Source organism: Anomalospiza imberbis, chromosome 1, assembly GCF_031753505.1.
Source record: "Anomalospiza imberbis isolate Cuckoo-Finch-1a 21T00152 chromosome 1, ASM3175350v1, whole genome shotgun sequence".
Lineage (NCBI taxonomy): Eukaryota > Metazoa > Chordata > Aves > Passeriformes > Viduidae > Anomalospiza > Anomalospiza imberbis.
The window spans coordinates 66,685,617-66,703,951 of NC_089681.1; the positions used below are offsets into that span (position 1 = coordinate 66,685,617).

Below are 18,335 nucleotides of genomic sequence, written 5' to 3' on the forward strand. Positions count from 1 at the left end.
ATTTTGAGTCTCTGGTGTATGGTAACTGACTGTTGTATTTTGAATAACTTGTTTTTCATAATTCATGCTACGTTGAGATTTGTTGGTGTTACAGATTCTCATTCATGTATAGTTTATTTTTTTAGGTGTTATGGTGGTAATCTAATATAAAACATATTAGCCAGAAAACTCTAGAGAAAGCACAATTGAAAAATCAGTTTGATTGTGTTTTAAACTTCTCACAAAGAAATTATCTGTAACTTGCACTACTGTAGGAGGTAATTCATTATATTCAGCTAGTCAAACCATTTCTGTATTTCCTTGGTAGAGAAGTCCAAGAGCACTTATGCCTGTTTTTGAAAATAAGTGTCACATCTTCTCTGCCATAAAAACTTGTGAATCCCATCTGGGTTTTGTGTAAGCGTTCAACCCTCTCTTCCTTTTTGCGTTTTCCATAATGAAGAAATAAAGATGAGGAAGAACTTTCTGTGCTATCAAATGAAACACTTGGGAGATGTGGAAAGGAGTATTGTGAAGCATAGAGGAAACTAGCAGAGAAAGTAGAAAAAGGATAGACAAGAACAGGGGAAATGTATCTTAATTCAAGGCTCTTCATTAAAAAAAAGAAGAAGCTGAACTACACAACTAACAGTTTTGATCATTCTTCACAGACTTCTTGAAAAGACCACTGGAGAGTTATGTGAAAAAATTAAAAGTACCTGTTCATGTGATTCGAATGGAACAGCGTTCTGGATTGATTAGAGCAAGATTAAAGGGAGCTGCTGCTTCTAAAGGCCAGGTCATCACCTTCTTAGATGCTCATTGTGAATGTACAGTAGGCTGGCTTGAACCTCTGCTGGCAAGGATCAAAGCTGACAGGTAATTATCCATCTATTCGCCCATCTTGGGTTTTCTCACTTATTAAGAAATTTTCCAAGTATTACAAAATATTCTACAAGCAGATATCTACTTTCTGAATAAATTGTCGTTGGTTAAGGATAAAAGGCTAATTTAGTTAAACTTTTAAAAGTAAAACTGTGTTTCAAATGAAGTCTACATTGGGATGCATGGAATAATGTGTTAAATAAGCGGGAGCAATGAATGAAATTGAGGAATTAGGAGAAATTGAGGGCTTCAGTTTGCAGCTTGGGTAGATATTCTTGAGGAAGGAATCAAGTCCTGGTTTCATGTAGCACCAACATTGTGAACAGGAACTGTTTTCCAGCTCTCATTATGATTTCTTTAGTACATAATGGTTTTGATTGTGGAAATGTGGGCTGTGTCTTGATCTTCTGGAATATGTTTTCTAAAGTTAGAATAATTACTGGAATCATGCTGATCTACACTTATATACATGACGGAAATTGTATTGGGGATGAAGGTGAGAGAATTGTCTGCTGGATATTTTATAAATATCCATGTTTTAAAAACATCTGAACAGTAGCTGTACTTGTGCACTAGTCTGTTACTAGATTACATATTAAATAGAATAAAACATGGTAATAAAGATTCCTAGTTTTTTATTGTTATATTGTTATATATTGTTATTGTTTGTTATAGATAAAAATCTCACTTAAAATTTGTTGTTACAAAATATAGTGTTACATCATGAAAAAGCTACAAACAATGAAGAATCTTTATTCAGCACTGTGGAAAGACAAAGTAAACTTTGTTGTCCTTAATTAGGTTATGTGACACTACAATACATACATTGTTACAATTGGTGCAAATATCTCAAGTCCTTTGAGTTCAGTTGCAAGCAGCCTCTGAATCTTTTTACTGAGCTTCCCATGACAGGAAGCCTGCTTTGAGCATGGTTACTTAAATGTCTTTAAGATGATTAGAATTGGTTTCTGTGAGTATATATATTAATAATGTCAGGACAGTGGACAACGAGGCCACTTCCTGTTGACTGTGATGCAGTAGTTGTACATTGTTAACAATTACTATCATCTCTTAGTCCTGAGGATGTATAAAAATACTTACTCAGAGTTAATATCCAAGTTTTAATTTCAAAACAAGCAAGTCACTTTAACCACTCAACTAGAAACAAGAACTCCTTGTTTTCTATCTAATCACTATGTAGCAATGAGAAAGTTGGGATCGTTATTTCTGTCTGTGGAGGGATGAATATTTATTACTGATAATAATGCAAATATGATTTAAAAAAGATCTATCATTGCCAAAATTGTATCAGATTTACAATTAGCAAGACAGAATTTTAGTATGCTTCCTGTTAATAATTTATTGAATAATGTTGTTAAGAGATGGTATTATAAAAAATTTCAACTGTATGTGTAAAAACAATAATTTAAAAAAAAACCCAAACATACTCTTTACCCTTCTGACTAATAGATTTTATTAGCTTAAATTTAATAATTTTGCTTTTTTCCTTTTCCTAGGAGGACAGTAGTGTGTCCCATCATTGATGTAATCAGTGATGACACCTTCGAATATATGGCAGGTTCTGACATGACCTATGGTGGATTCAACTGGAAGTTGAATTTTCGTTGGTACCCTGTTCCTCAGAGAGAAATGGATCGACGGAAAGGAGACCGAACCCTCCCTGTTAGGTAATGAGAAATTATTAAATTGCTTAAAATCTTTGTCTGATATTTGCTTTTTATGATAAACTCAAAAGTAATATTTAAGGTTGTTAAGTACTTAGTCAAATGTTGTAGCATCTTTTTTGTCCGATTGAAGGAACAACATAATAGTTCTTGCATGGATTGCTTGTCCGTAACTTTTGGTAACAATAAAGGCATCAATCACTTCGTCACTTTGGAAATATTTTTCAGTTCTATGTTTACTACTGCAGAATTACAAGTTTTCAGATAGCACCTTTAATGTTGCACATGTTTTTAACCAAGCTTTATTTTCTTTTTTTTAATTGAACCTTGTTTTTGTCTTTTATTATGACAAAATAAACTGTATTTTGTAAACATGCATTGATTTTTGGTATATGCATGTGTATATATATATTTGTTCATGTACATTTATGCAAACTTTAAGTCTTAAAAGGTGGGATGGGAGGTGAACTTAGATTTGGATGTCATGTAGGTTTATGAGGAAGGTAATAAGGAAGATTGTGTGTAATGTGTACCTTTTAACAATTGCAAACTTATATTTTCTGTCCTTACTTTTTTGAAAACTTGGCATTATTTACTTACAGTAAAGCTCAGGATCTGGCCTTTGCTGGTTTTTGTTTGTCTTTAGTTTAAGAAATTAAAAGGTCTTTTCAGGATATTGCTAATTGTAATCCTCTCTTCCCTCTCTTTCCTTTTAGCAGGGGAAAAGACATATAAGTTTTTAGTTAGCTTGTGACTTAGCTTGTATTTAATGTGTCATTCAGAAAAAGCCCTAAACATTTCAGAAAAATAGCTAGTGATATAAAATAATTTATGCTAAAAGTGTAAATAATTGAAATACAAAGTTTTGTCATTGGCATAACATGTAATTTATATATTATGTATTTGTTGTCTGAAAAAGTTGAAATTTGGGACATGTTTCTAAAGCTCTGAGAAACTGCTAGCAGATTTTTATATTTTTGTACCAGTAAGGAATCTGTAAGGAAAATCTGGATGCAACCTTGACTGTACAATTTTCTTGTATGAAGCAATAAAAGTGAAAGCAATCAGGCTGCCTAATGGCCTCCCAGAACTGTTTCAAGACCAGCAGCCTGAAGTATAATTTTTCTGTGTGAAACTGATTTCCTTTTTATGAGTTACCAGCATTGAAGGCAGAAGTATTTCTTGGGAATGACAGCAGCTTTCTAGGGACTGTTTCTCTCTCCAGACACCAGTTAGAAGTGAGAAGATAAGGAGAACTGCCACTATGACTCTACCTAATTCCATGTCTGGAAAAAATTGAGCTAGCAAGTACACCAACAGTAAGAGAGTTTGAAGGGAAGTTTACTGAGAAGGAATATGCTAGGAACTTGGGATATAAACAGCTGTTTTGTCAGTGTAAGTGTGAAATGTATCTAAGTATGTTTTTACAGTGACCAATGTGATTTTTGTTTTCTCCTCCCAGGACACCAACAATGGCAGGAGGCCTTTTTTCAATAGACAGAGATTACTTTCAGGAAATTGGAACATATGATGCTGGAATGGATATTTGGGGTGGAGAAAACTTAGAAATTTCCTTCAGGGTAGGTAAAACTGTGCAGTGCTTTATTAATCATTAATTTATTTAATCAGGACAGTGCATCTGGAGTTCTGTAAAACACAGATCTGCCACCTGCACCAGTGTCCTCTTCTGTTGCAGCTGGCACTTCCCTTCCCTGCTAAGTTCCACCAGCAGAGACACAAAGACTGTATCTATCAGTAAAAAGTGCATGATGAATTGTTGGTATAGCTTTGTGATTAAAAGATTAAGATGGTTATTCTGAAGAATGAGTGTTTGTGTGTTGAAAGGAATTAAGGTAGAAAAGCTGTTGTGAGAGCATCAGTTAAGGGAGATGTTGTCAGTGCATCATTTAATGTGCCAATGACATGTGAGCACCTCTATTACAACCCCTCTCTTTTTGCTCTTTGCTGGCTAAATGATTTCATGTGTTCATTTGGTTGTGGACCTAACCAGTGGTATTCTCATTTTTGTTCCTACCAAATGGCACGATTTCCTTTTATTTTACTTGTCAGCAGAAAGTACATAGGTGGGGATTTTTCTGAAGTACTTCAGCTTTCTGAATCTGGTATTTATCAAGATCCAAGATAAAACTGAAAGTATTTTCAGAGACTTGGGAAGTGTGTGGGTTCTTTTACGTGGAGATTCTGTTTTATAATGAACTATTTTAGACACCTGTTAGTTCCTGTGATTCATGTGAGCCTTTTCCTTCCTTTGTGGTCAGCTTGCCCCGTTCTTTAAAGTAATCTCTGGCTGATGCGGTATTGCTCCAAGGGCTGAAGTACTTTCATATGCTGCCTTGCTTGGGCTTGTGAGCATCTTTAGCTGTTGAGCAGGAAAAAACATGCAGCTCTCTTTCATGCAGTATGCATTCTAGACCTCAGCTAATATTGTTTCCCCACCTTGAACAGAAGCAAGTGGTTAATGTTTTGGAACTTTTTTTTAACAATTTGTAACTATGCAATAATTGTTCTATCTCTTCCAGATCTGGCAGTGTGGTGGAACTTTGGAAATTGTAACTTGTTCACATGTTGGGCATGTGTTCAGAAAAGCAACACCGTACACTTTCCCAGGCGGTACAGGGCAGATAATCAACAAAAATAACAGGCGGCTCGCAGAAGTCTGGATGGATGAATTCAAAAACTTTTTCTACATTATTTCCCCAGGTGAGCAGGTCTTTGGTTATGAGAAATACTTCTTAAGAATTAAAATGTTGCTACTACTGGGAAATAACATGAGTATTTATATAAGAATGTTATTGCTTTGAAGTTTGTTAAGACAGAACTCACTTAAGGTGTACAAAAAGTAAGGTCTTAATTGAAAAAATAATTTTGTTAGCCAGAGACATGCCCTGAAGGGGTTTTTCTTTGTTTGCTTTTTAACATGAACATGATTTATGAATGAGCTTCCTGTGCAATAGAATTGAAGCTCAGTGGAACATCAAAGAGCTCAGTTGTAGTGCTGAAAATTAGCCATCCAGAGTCATATCACAATGTGCTGAATTTTGGGCTCTGGCTCCCATGTTGTAGACATTCCACGTTGAATACATCACAAGTGATTTAAGTGAAACCCAAAATGTGGAGTGGCAAAAGTGACTATCTTCTGTCTTGACAGAATTTGTATTTCACTATCTAAAGTATAGGGGCAAGCTGCCAATATAATTGACTTGTGATGATATTTATTATTGTTTCTTTATGGTGGATGTTAACAAAACAAGATGATGTAAAATATGAGAGATAATTTCCCATGAACTCAGATTTTCTGCCAAAAATTCAGGAGAAGAAAGGATGCCTGGGAAATACTGAATTATTGCTTTCAACTAGAGGTTATTTTTATTGTTATATAAAAAGACAAACTTCAGGTAGCAACAGCCAACCTTTCTAAACACTTGAGACATTAGACTTTGTGTATTAAGTGGTAGTTTTATATGCTGCTTCTGCTTCCCAAAGAAATTTCTTTAAAACTAGTATTTCCTTTTGACCTGCTTATTAAACCTACATTACTATTGACATTTAAAAGCTATAATACAATGTAGTATGAGTCTGAGCAGTGTCAAATTTTAGATTATGAGTTTTACAGATGCATCTGAAAGCAACTGACAGTGCGGATTTACGGTGGTTTTGTCTTAAAAGAATGCTTTACTCAAATGAGACTGTGTAAGACTTTTAATTAAGAAAAAGTCTTGCTACTATTCAAAGCTTTTTAGGTGAAATCAGAAGCTAACAGCTTATTGTTATTGCCCTATTGTGTAATTAATACAGCATTATGAATTTGAGCATGTAGAAATATTCAGAAAAGTTGTCTATAAATAGGTGCAGTCTTTTGTGGTAAAGATTGCTCTTATGTATCCATGTCAAGCTAGATTTTAAAAGTTGCAGGAAGACCCAATTATAAAAAAGAACCAAATTCTTTTAAAAATGTAAATTACTGATAAGCCATGATAAGGCTCTGTTACTTTATATGTCACCTCTGTACGCCTTCCATTTTGCGTGGTAAGCGTAAGCTACAAAAGGAGTTATACTCTGAATTTTGTAGAATTGGGGTTTTTTTATGGGATTTTCCTAGCATTGCAGTACTGTGCAATATGCATGCATTGTCCAAAGACAGTAAAAATTCTGAAATTGTGGAAGTTAGTTAAGCAATTATCTGTAACTGCACTGTATATTTTCTTTCCTTTCAAAAGATGCATGTCTGCATAATTTGTATGCTTATGGCCCGAGTGATTGTTGGATAGGGATGTGCTCTGGCCAAGCTGCTCCTAGAGCATCTGCACCTGCTGCCTGTAACACGCTCTCGTTTGTGTCCCCGTGACCGTATTGACCATGCACTGAAGTTCGATGCCAGAATTTTCAAGTGTCTCGAGAATAGGATAATATTGTATCTGAATAAGTTGGGTTATTCTGAAATTGATTTCTTGCGTGGGGCTGTGAGGAGAATGCCCAGTACTGTGGGTCATTCTTCAGCTCTGATGAATACCTGTTGTTCAGAGAATGAACACACAAATGTACTCAGAGCCATTCATGCCTGTCACCCTCCCAATTCCACGTAAGTTGTGAGAGCCAGTAGATATTAACTAACAAGGATTGCTATTTTGGGAACTTCACAAACAGCTTATTCTTGTAATTCTGGTATCTCCAATCTTAGCTGAGTGTTGCAGACTGACTGATTTTGCCCACTGACAGCAAATAACATCAGTACAAGTTTCAGTAAGTCCCTTGTGGGCATTAGTTGTTTAGGAAATCAGTGAATCTCTGCTAGCGTGGCTCACTTAGCTTTTCCAGATATCCTTCTAATATAACAATTATAATGTATAGTTCTTACAGAATGCTGGTGTAGTAATCCTCAGGCAGAACACAGTGTGCAGCCTGTGAAACTGTTTGCTAGTACAAATGTGTACTTTCAGTATTACTGTGACAGTGTCACAAGCCCTTGCAAGGCGCAAGGTGAGGATTCTTAGGCTGATGCTGGTTTGCAAGCCTTGGGTGCAGATGAAAGAGGAAAACAAGCAATCCTCTGTGCACCCAGGATTTTTCTCACTAGTTGATATGGATGCAAAAAATTGGATTTTGTAGGAGATAATATACTGACAAGCATCACTGAGCCTAGCTAACAAGGCACTTGTTTCCTCCTTTATACTTTCTTTTCTGTTCCCCTAAGATAGTGAATCACAGAAGGATTCATCCAGGAAAGCAAATGTAAGATTCTCAGGTAGCTTTCCCACTTCATGTAATCTGTGTTGTTTGGGAAAAAAAGTCTTGCTGCTTGAATGATAGGAACTCAAGAGACTTTCTACTATTGATGTAATGTAGTTAAATGGAAAGCTGCCCTCTTGAAAAGTAAGCCTGTAATTCTCTCCTTCTTTTATAAGTATAACCCAGTAGAAACAGCTACTTGTCTGTATTAAGCCTGTGTGCATTTTAGAAGCCATCCCTCTGCTTCGGAGTGGTTAGGTACAGATGGAGGTTGGGCAGGAACTTGTTGCAGCTGCTGCTCAGCCAGAATCCAGCCTGTCTCTTTGCAGGCAGCAGCTCTTCTCCCCAGCAGTACAGGCACTGGCTGCAGGCCTTTCTCATTAGCTGGTAGCTTTCCTCGCAGTCATGTGTTACACCAGGGCCCTGTTTCCCAGACCATTTTCTCTTCAGCTTTCAGAAAACAAATCCAGCATGTGAACAATCTGTTTCCTGGCTCCAGTCATTCTTTCTGTGGACTCTGCCACTTCTTTATTTCGAGTGCTGGTCATTCATCACTTTCTCTAGACTAAAAGATTCGGACTGTATTGTCCAGGATGAGGAGGCTTCACGAGATGGTGATGCCTGTCTCGCAGCTTGCTTTGCTTTTCACGGCAGGTGTGCTTGTAGGGAAGGTAATGGGGCTTCACCTCCCCTCACTTGCTGATCCTTCATCTGCATCACCTGCTCCCATGACTTTCTGGATTTGTCAGGGTTATTTCTCCTGTGGGCTGGCTCCCTGGTGTTAAGTTAGAATCTGTGTCAGCACAGGAGGTACAGCAGGAATCTGAAGGTGAGCAAGGGAAAGCTGCCCCTTTGGCAGCAGCAGCTGCAAAGCGCTAAGCTGATCAGCTTTGCCCCAAAGGGTATTTTCTGAGATATATTTTGGGATGTACCCAGAAGGTGTATTGTCCTTGGGACTAAGTGGGCTGGCAGAAAGCCTGAAAAGACAGCACTGTGGAATTACCTAAGCTGGAGTCACCTAGATAGAGACAGGGGTGCATCATCCTGCAAATTGGACCTGTAGGCCTCCTATCTCATCACTGCATGCCTGGGCTCTAGCCAGGCACAGCAGGTCAAGGTTCAGTATGTAGAGACTGGGAAAACATTATTTATGGTTGATAGTGATGACAGAGGAAGGACTGAGTCCACATCTTGCAGTGTAGCTAAGCCTGTGTTCAAAGTACATACTAAATGTTTCCATGTGGTTTTGTGTTCAGCTACTAGTCCCTATTAGCATTAATTGAGAATGCAAAGAATGTAGCTATTCAAATTGGTTTTAAATTATTGCTTATAGAGTTTCATAATACTAAATAAAAACAAGTTATATTATTTTTATCAGAAGGCTAGATTTAGATGAAATAGTTTTCATACTCTGCTTCTGCAAATGACTGAGCAATTTATAATCATGATGATAACAACGTGCTATTTTTTTTCTAAAGAGTTCAGCGTAAGTATATTGCCACACAATGAACTTGGGCAAGGAAATCTTCAGCTCCTGAAAACTTGAGGATGGTACAACTGTTGCAACATGGCTGGTGCTGGTGTGGCTGGATGATTTGAAGGAGATGTTTTTTGCATTACCAATATTTATGAGTATATCTTTAAGCAAGTGTGTGGGAAAAAGAGCATGTGATTGTCCCACAGCTAACAGCAAGTTGTGTGAGAAATAGAATCACCAGAGAGGCCCAAACTTTTAAATGTAATTAGGGTTAGGGGCAGGGAGGTTGAGGAAAAATATAGTTATGGTCAAATAAGGACAGCAATAGTAAGGTTTCTTATGTACTATTTCTGATTTGTGTGATGTGGATACCCCATCCCTGAAAATGTTCAAGCTCAGGTTAGATGCGTCTTTCAGCAGCCTGGTGTAGAGGAAGGTGTCCCTGCCCTTGCCAGAGGGGTTGGAATGAGATGATCCTGAAGTCCCTTACAACCCAAACTATTCTGTGGTTATATGATTCTTTCCTAATTTTTTTTTAATGGACAAAAGGTTTGAAAAAACAAGTGCACATGACTGTCTTCCTCATGATTCCTTTGGAATCTGGCATAATTGTCTCCTCAGAGGAAGTCGGATCTAATTTACATTTTGCAGCCTTTGAACAAATGTCCAAAACCCCTAGAAGCTTATATGTCACTGTTGTAGGTATACATATAAATTTTACTTGTCTGTGGAGGAAATAATGATTTAAACCTGTACCTAATTTTGGTATACTTTATACTTGCATTCTTTTTTCCCCAAAAGAAATTCCCCATAAGTAACTGGCACTGCACAGGAGAGAAATACTCAAGCTGGTTTAGAGTAATATTGATAAGGTACCAAAACCTTGGAAAAAGAATCATTCAGCCTTACTAGAGGACACCTCAAGGGCAACTCTAACTGTTCTGCTCTTCAGTCTCTCTGCCAACCTGCTGCTAACTGTAGTCTTTGTGAATGGTTTGGTGCAGACCTGACTTCAGAGAGGATTTTTTGAAAACCTTTCTGAATAAAAATGGTTTAATGGAATACAATGAAAGAGAAAAAGCAACTGGCACTTTTTGTGTGTGTGTGGTGACATTTAAAACTACTTTAAGAAACAGCTTGCTTGTATGCTATTAAGTCTTACTTTACATTGAATTATTTAGAGACGTGACTTTAATTCTTTCTGCCATTCAGTGATGTGACAAAGCCTTAACAGTGCTGGTTTTGGGAGGTCAGTGTAGCAACCCAAGTATGTTTTGAGTGTTGTAAGGTTGTTGCGAGAGTGGCATGATAACTATTTCATCCATCAGCTGCTTTTTCATCACTGAAAAATGAAGAATCCAGTACTTAGCTGTGGTCGGAACGTTTCTGTTCTTGCATCAACTTTTGAGAGAGTATTGCTTTCTTGTAGAGCAAATATTTGCTTTCATGAAGATAGAGCAGCATTCTGTGGCTTGTTTGTTTGGTTTTTTTTTCCTTGTTTTTTTTTTTTTTTTAATTTGTCTTGTGTTTCTTGATTCTGGGATTTGTTCTGTGACTTGAAAGCCCAGACAGAAGTTTTCTGGGATTCTATACAAACACGATTTCCTTTGCTTTCGTTCCCTTACCAGTGGAGTTTTCCAATATATTTATTAAAATGAAGTCTTTCATTAAGAAAGAAAAAAAAAGCCTAAAAACCTGACTAACATTTTTTTCTTTCTGGAATGTTGCATTTTTCATTGGCATCTACAGACAGTTAGCTAAAGTTTGATCCAATTATCTGTCTCAATTGAGTATAAAGACACCATCTGCTGGCAAGTCCATTTAATACACAGTATGCCAGCTTAGAAATGTCTCAAACTCTTTCCAAGGTCAAGAATTTTAGAGGTAAATCGCAGTCCTCCAAGCGGAGAGATTTCTGAAAAATGTATGCAGCTGGAGGTCTCTAGTGGGGTGGCCAGCTGAGCCATATTTGTAGTCTGTTAGGGGAATTTAAATTGCTGGGGCCAGTTTTTGTTTGTTTTTTTTTTGGTTTGAGTGTTTTGGTAGTATACTGCATTTGACCGCTGTGATATGGAGTGTGGTGTGGGAGATGGAAAAAAAGAAAGACATGATGCTTGAAAAGTAGAAATTATCCTACTATTATTGATTATTATTATTATTGAATATTAATTACAATAGTGCTGAATTCAGGTGAAGCAAAAGTACCTACTGTTCATGCACACCATCGTCAACCCATCTGCAGATGGGACTTGCATAAATTAATTTTCAGAAGGAATTAAAGCAACCATAAAGGAGTGGGATGATACAGGAAGAAGGAGCACTTTGATAAATGAGGAGCAAAGGAATAAAAAGGCAAGCAAACTACCACAAAAAATGGTAACAGTCATAATGGTGAACATACTTCCTGCAAACGCTGTGGTTATATTGAACAAATGCTGAATTATTTAAGGTTTAGTGCTCTGTATGAAGGCTGATTTCTGCCTGCTTCTTTGTGCAGTTAGATGATGAAGAGTCCAGCAGGTGGTACCTAGCTTACAGAAATAAATTAAATTGGAATTCTGCTTGCTCCACGGAAGGAGACTACTGTGTTTTGCTGCATAGATACGCACTCCACTTACCACTGGGGATAGAATGGCTTTAGTTACTAAAAAGGTTTCAGCCTTTCTCCTCTATTAACTTAGTAAGCAACTACACTCAAATTGTTCCACAAATCACAGGTAAGAAATTGTCACGCACAGCCCCGATGTAGAGATCCTATCTGTTGTGGAAACAGAAGTCACGGGTCTTGACAGATATGTTCATAGTGCTATATTAAGCAAAACCCCTTTGTACAGAGATTACTTTTTAAAAAGAAAGTCTTTCATGGAAGTAGTAAATTATACTGATGGGTTTTCTTATGAAGCAGAATTAAATGGTATTTCTTGGCAGCCAATGAATAGAACTTCCTTTCTTTTTCAGGAGTTACTAAAGTTGATTATGGGGACATATCGTCACGACTTGGGCTAAGGCGCAAGCTCCAGTGCAAGCCTTTCTCCTGGTACCTGGAGAATGTTTATCCTGATTCCCAAATTCCACGCCATTACTTTTCTCTGGGAGAGGTAAGGTTTCATCTTTCATATTCGTCTTCCCTATGTAAAGTACATTGTGCAGTTAGTTGTGTTTTGAACTGAGTAGTGCATGCAAGTTGTCTCCAGCAAAGTTCAAATATCTTGCAACTGTGTTTCTGTCCCATGTAGAATGACAAATCTGGCTTCTCAGTGGGGCAGACAACTGAACTTTGGCATACAGTACTGTAACTTGAATGTTTTCCTTTTTTTCTACTACAGTACAAAATGTCATATAAATGGCTTTAGAAATATTCCTTCAGAAATGTAGTTGTGTATGACTTTCTGTATAACATTCTGTACATAGAGTATGAGTTAAGTTTTGCTTGAAAGCTATACTAGGTCAAGCAAGGTCTTTGCCTAAAAGCTGTTCTGAACTTGACCCCCAGAACCCTCACCAGTGACCAGCAAAATCTAGTGACCCCTAAGCCTTGCTGAGCATTTCTCTTTTTTCTTTAACCTTTTTAACTCTAGAAATAGTACAGATGATGCTGTCCTAAATAAGTAGGCACCTTCTCTTCTACGAGTCATGTTGAACTAAATATCAAGTTTTCTGTAGAGTGATTTTGTACTGTTGATTTTAAAAGAAACACTATTAGCAGAGCGTGCTTCTTCATGACTATCAAGAGACTTGATTTCATGCCTGCTCACTATATAGTGGTATAGAGATTAATACTTTTGAAGGTTGCTGGCTGCAGACTCAATTGCATCCATTCTGTTGTAGCTGAATCTTTGAGCAAAAATTGCCCCCAAGGTGGAAGGATCCCCTAAAGAAAGCAAAGAAACAATCATGGTTCTGTAACCTGGTAGCTTGAGTGTTTGCTTGAGAGTTTGAGTCTTGGACAATGATGCCTCATTGCTAATATGGATCATTTATTTCACATAACCTCTGGTGCATGGAGAACTGGTGCCACTGTTGTTTGATAAGGACCTAATTCTCTTCTAAAAATATCAGCCTTTGGTGATGTGCTCTTTTTCCCTCCTAGATAAGAAATGTGGAGACAAATCAATGTCTAGATAACATGGCAAGAAAAGAAAATGAGAAAGTTGGAATCTTTAACTGCCATGGAATGGGTGGCAATCAGGTGACAATTTTTCAAAAGGAACTTTATTAATGTATTAAATTATTTAAGACAGTACTGCTCATTGGGACAATTCTTGGATGTTTTCAGTAGTTATCTTCAAAATATACTTAGGAAACCCTCATTAAAGAAAGTGCCTGTAAGGGGAAATGCATGAGAAGATTTGGTGGTGGTTTCTGCTTGTATATTGTTCAGGCCTGATTGCAATACATTTTAGATCAACTTTCAAGTCAAAAACAAAATCATGGGAGGAAAATACTGCTATGAGTTAGACTTTGCCACCTGTAGGTTCTTTGGAAATGCATTCTAGATACATTCTAGTTAGAACTCCTGATTGGCATTGTTACTTAAAAAAAAAAACAAAACCAAAACCAAACATGGCTGTGCCTAAAATATATTTTAATGTATCTTTTTCTGGGTGTCAGTTGTGGGATTTATGTTTCATCTGTTTTTTCGTTCTACTTTCTTAATGATTCTTGATGAATTGTTTTCACATAAACAGAGATTATCTCTGTTGGGGGATGCTCCTGTTCCTTCACAGCAAGCAATCTTCAATTCAAAAAAGTCTGTTTTGACTGAACAGCTTGTGATTGTGTTTATACTAGTTTCCCCAAAAAAGAAATTTAAAAATCTTTCCATGCCTCGCTATTATGAAGGGAACAGGAAGCAAAAGAAAAAGAAATAGTGGGAATAAATGAAGTAATGCACAAATGTTTCCCTTTCCCCCCACTCGAGGAATCTTTTGGTTGAAGCAGTTCTTCTTCAGTTCCTCTCATTCTTTTCCTGTCTAGGTTTTCTCATACACTGCCAACAAAGAAATTCGAACAGATGATTTGTGTTTAGATGTATCCAAACTTAATGGCCCAGTAACGATGCTCAAGTGCCACCATCTAAAAGGAAATCAGCTTTGGGAATATGATCCAGTGGTAAGTCTTCTAATGATTTTTGACTGTAAAATGAGGCAACTTTGGCTTTTACATGAGCCTGCAGAGCAACATATTCCAGTGTGGACCACTATTGGACAGACAAAACAGGAAATAAAGTTAGGATTATGTTCCCTCTGTTACTAATTCACTATGTAGTCACTCAGTGGACATCTGTGTTGATTTAATTACCTGGTGAGTTTTGGGGGAGCTCTAGGAAGAACGTTTTGTATGTGCTTTGGGACCCTCTGGAGAAATATTATCTGACAGTGTAGTGTTGTGTTAGAATCAGATCAAATATGGAGAAGTATTCCAGGTGTCTACTGGAGCAAGAAAAAATAAGAGTAATGATGTGGTGACAAATGTAGCACTTGGTAACTTGTCTTGCACAAAGTTAAAAGGAAATACTTGTCTAATTAAAAAATGAGCGTTGAAAACTGATGATGATTTTACATTTCTAATAATGTTATGTCTAAGATATAGATGCTTAAACCACCTTTATTTAAATCATACTCTCTCTTCTACATAATGTTCGAATTTATTTTGAAGTTCATATGTTGAACTGCCAGATCTAGAAATCATTGTCCATTGATCAATTCATCATTGGTTTTATTTGCAAGTTCTAGAAATGAGTTTGTGATTGAGTAATGCAGTCAAGAACTCTGACTTCATGGATAGTTAGAAAAAAGCAGTTATTGAGCTTGTTAATTTAAAATCAGTTATTACAAAAGACAGTTGTGAGACAATTTGTGGATGAAGAACCTTGCCAGTATCTGCAGTGACTATTTTTAAAAAGAATTTTCAGATATTTAGCTACTACAAAGTAATTTCACAAATTAAAAAGCAAGGTGGGGGTTTATTTCTGACTAAATACACTTGCTATAGACTTCAGTAGCTGAGGTGTTAACAAAGCCTGCAGTCTTTTAGACCAAGAACAAATATGATGATTTTGTGATTAGGATGGCAGTTAATGTGGAAGACAATGGATCTCTGCTAGGATTTCTGCACATTGCTGGCAATTGTTGACAGGACACTGAAGAAAGCTGAAGGCTTGCAGGATTAAGTTAGTCTTGGGAACCATTCATTCTTGGTTTTAATGTAGTTAGTTTACCTGACTTAAGCAGATAATATAAATAATACTACCACCTACAGTGATTTACCAAAGGGCAAGTGCTTTTCATTAGGTTTCTATCTTATCAGTGATAATAAAAATGCATCTTTAGACACTTAAATGCAATAATCTGTCTTGCAGTGATTGTCACAGACTTCCCCTATGTTGATCCTCAGCCATAAATTTGGTTATATGTGTTTTTTCTCTTTAATTTGTCAGTAGAAAATGCAGGCATAATCTTCAGAACATCACTGAAAGCTGACTAATAAAGCACAAAAAAAAGTTATAGGGCACTTAAAAAGAGCTCCTGCCCACATAGCTAAGTGATGTCTTCCCTGTGGTTTTTTTTTCTTTCTTCCTCTGTTCAGCTCCCTCCTTCATTCTTCAGCACTTCTATAAGTGCAGGAGATTGATGTGCTCAGGTTTTTGAATTTGATTTTTTCTATTACCCTTTGCTACTTGTGTACATAAGGCCATGGCTTTTCAATCATCCCATTGCCCTGGCTGAGCTGCTGAATGAGAGAGGAAAGACAGGTAGTAATGCTTGTGGTACCATAGGCAAGTTGGTACACTGAGGAATATCTGTAGAACAGTGGCAGGAAATGCAGCCTCTGAGGATCTCTTCTCCATGAGGATAGTGCTGAGGTGTAGATAGAGTGGTTTACCAAAAATTCCATAAGAAGGATTAGTAGGTACTGCAAAAGATACACACTTCTATGAATTTGCACATTCTTTTCATAAAAGAACGTACTTTTGAAAAAGAGCCCAAAAAGTGCTGAAAGAACATAGTGTAAGGTCAGTATTATGTCCCTAGCTGAGGAAAAAAAAAGTAGTTTTGAAAACATATCCAATGTGTTCATTCTGATCTGATAAAAGCTACTATTATAACTAATAGCTGAAGTTGTATAATCTTACCAAGCTGTAATTGCTAACTCTTCAAAGATCCCTAGCTGTATAGCCCTATTTAAAGAATGGTGGATGTTGCTTGACAAAGAGCATCATTTACAAGTTAAGACTGTTTTGGTTTTCATATAGCACTGCTTTTAGTGTCTACAATGTCATATAGCATATTTAAGTGTTTTTTAGGATTGGGATCTGCAGTCAGTAACCACAGGTCTTGTCTAGTTCCTACTTGCCTATGGAAAAGTTTTGATGCCAACTAGGAATTTTTTGGTTACCTTATGCCTGGTGATTTTTATAAAGCTAATTTCTTTTTATTTTCTCTTCAAGAAATTAACCCTGTTGCATGTGAACAGTAACCAGTGCCTGGACAAAGCCACAGAAGAGGACAGCCAGGTACCCAGCATCAGAGACTGCACCGGCAGCCGCTCCCAGCAGTGGCTGCTCCGCAATGTCACCCTTCCAGAAATATTCTGAGAGGTTCTAAAGAAAAGCAAGGATTGACTGGGCTACCTCGGCTGATACTTTGGCTACGCTGTTAAGTAGCAACAGAAGAAACTTCAGTTTCTGAATCCACAGTTCCTCAGCTGTTAGAACTCCTGCAGCTTCTCAGTATCTGTGAACCAGCCTTCCTGTATAAGGATGTGAAACTACCACACATAGCAGTGAAACTGTGCCCACTGATGTTTACAAGATCGAAAGAGTTTCTTCCAGCAAATAATTTAGAGAACCTTTGGACAGTGGAAGCATAATCAATGAAATAGTGTCTCTGAAGAGCTACATATCATTTTAGTTTGCTTGCACATCAGTAACCTCTGCTGAAAGTGCTGTTGTAATGAAGAAAGTTTCAAGAATTCTTTTTTTCCTGGTTAGCAGTGGTAACCAGACTACTAAATATAGATCCACAAAAAAATGAAAGAGAGAGCTGCAAACCAGATTCAGTATCATGACATAAGAATTCTGTGGTTTAAAAGCAAAAAGTAAACAGGGTTTAATGAAACTAAATCAGAACTATGAAAAGTACAATTTGTTATAGTGAAGTATCAAATTTATATGTAGATTTTATACCTCAGTGGGGGAAAATAACCAAGTCAAAAGGCAATTGTTTCTCTTTTTCAATTGTGTGATAGTCCATAAATAATTTTTTTGTCCTGGTGAGTCTAAAATTATTTTGGGCGCAAATGAAATGAGTATAAGAATAAATTGAGCTCTTGAATGTCAGATCCACTTTTCCTTTTAATTTTAATTTCTTGGCTGTTGGAATTGTATCTTTTTATTACTGTCTGAAAACTGGAGGTTAACATGCAGTCTAACTTTTTTTTTCCAGACCTGCCATTTCAATTTATACTTGGGTCAGTCAGCTTATGGACTTTCATGGCCAAACAAAAGATTTAAGTACACTTTGAGATTAAGTTAACTTCAGTATGCTTTAGCGCCCAAGACTTCTACTACTGTACTACAGTTTTGTTTTCATAGCAATAAATCTTTTGTTCCTTGTTTGATTTCAGTCATCAGAAAGCCAGAAGAAAAGATACATGATTTGCGTAGAAGATTGGCAAAACTGAAGGTTTTCTGGAATCCTTTTTCACTTCATATTCAGATGTGCTTCATTGTCAAGTGCATATTTAGATTAGACTCTGAATTGTAATGTTGATCTGCTGCTTTTTTCTAATAAAACCTAAAGAAAAATTGTGAAATTGGCATGGTTTTTAAAGTTAACATAGCCAAAAGCAATATGACTATGTCATTACATTGGTCTGCATTTTTTAACTGAATTGCTTTGTTTTGTTAAGAAAAATTTATGTGGGCTGATCTTGAAAATGAGCCACTGACTGCTCAGAGTATAAATTGAATTTTCTTTTGGAAAGGAAAATGAGATTTGCTTAATGGAGAGGATATTTTTATGATAAATGTCATTGTTTGGCCAACTGTCCTGTAAAGC

The 18,335-nt window shown here is 36.8% G+C and overlaps 1 protein-coding gene across 3 annotated transcripts in view; it reads left to right on the top strand.

Moving 5' to 3' along the window:
• Window positions 1-18,083, top strand: part of GALNT1 (polypeptide N-acetylgalactosaminyltransferase 1) — an 86,897-nt gene extending 68,814 nt beyond the window's left edge. For all 3 annotated transcript variants that reach the window (XM_068195631.1, XM_068195612.1, XM_068195622.1), the window contains 8 exons: window positions 651-858; window positions 2,382-2,552; window positions 4,012-4,129; window positions 5,090-5,270; window positions 12,232-12,371; window positions 13,364-13,462; window positions 14,251-14,385; window positions 16,724-18,083. In XM_068195631.1, the coding sequence (XP_068051732.1) occupies window positions 651-858; window positions 2,382-2,552; window positions 4,012-4,129; window positions 5,090-5,270; window positions 12,232-12,371; window positions 13,364-13,462; window positions 14,251-14,385; window positions 16,724-16,870 (1,199 nt within the window). In that variant the 3' untranslated portion in view covers window positions 16,871-18,083. The remainder of the gene's footprint in view (window positions 1-650; window positions 859-2,381; window positions 2,553-4,011; window positions 4,130-5,089; window positions 5,271-12,231; window positions 12,372-13,363; window positions 13,463-14,250; window positions 14,386-16,723) is intronic.
• Window positions 18,084-18,335: the final 252 nt, after the last annotated feature.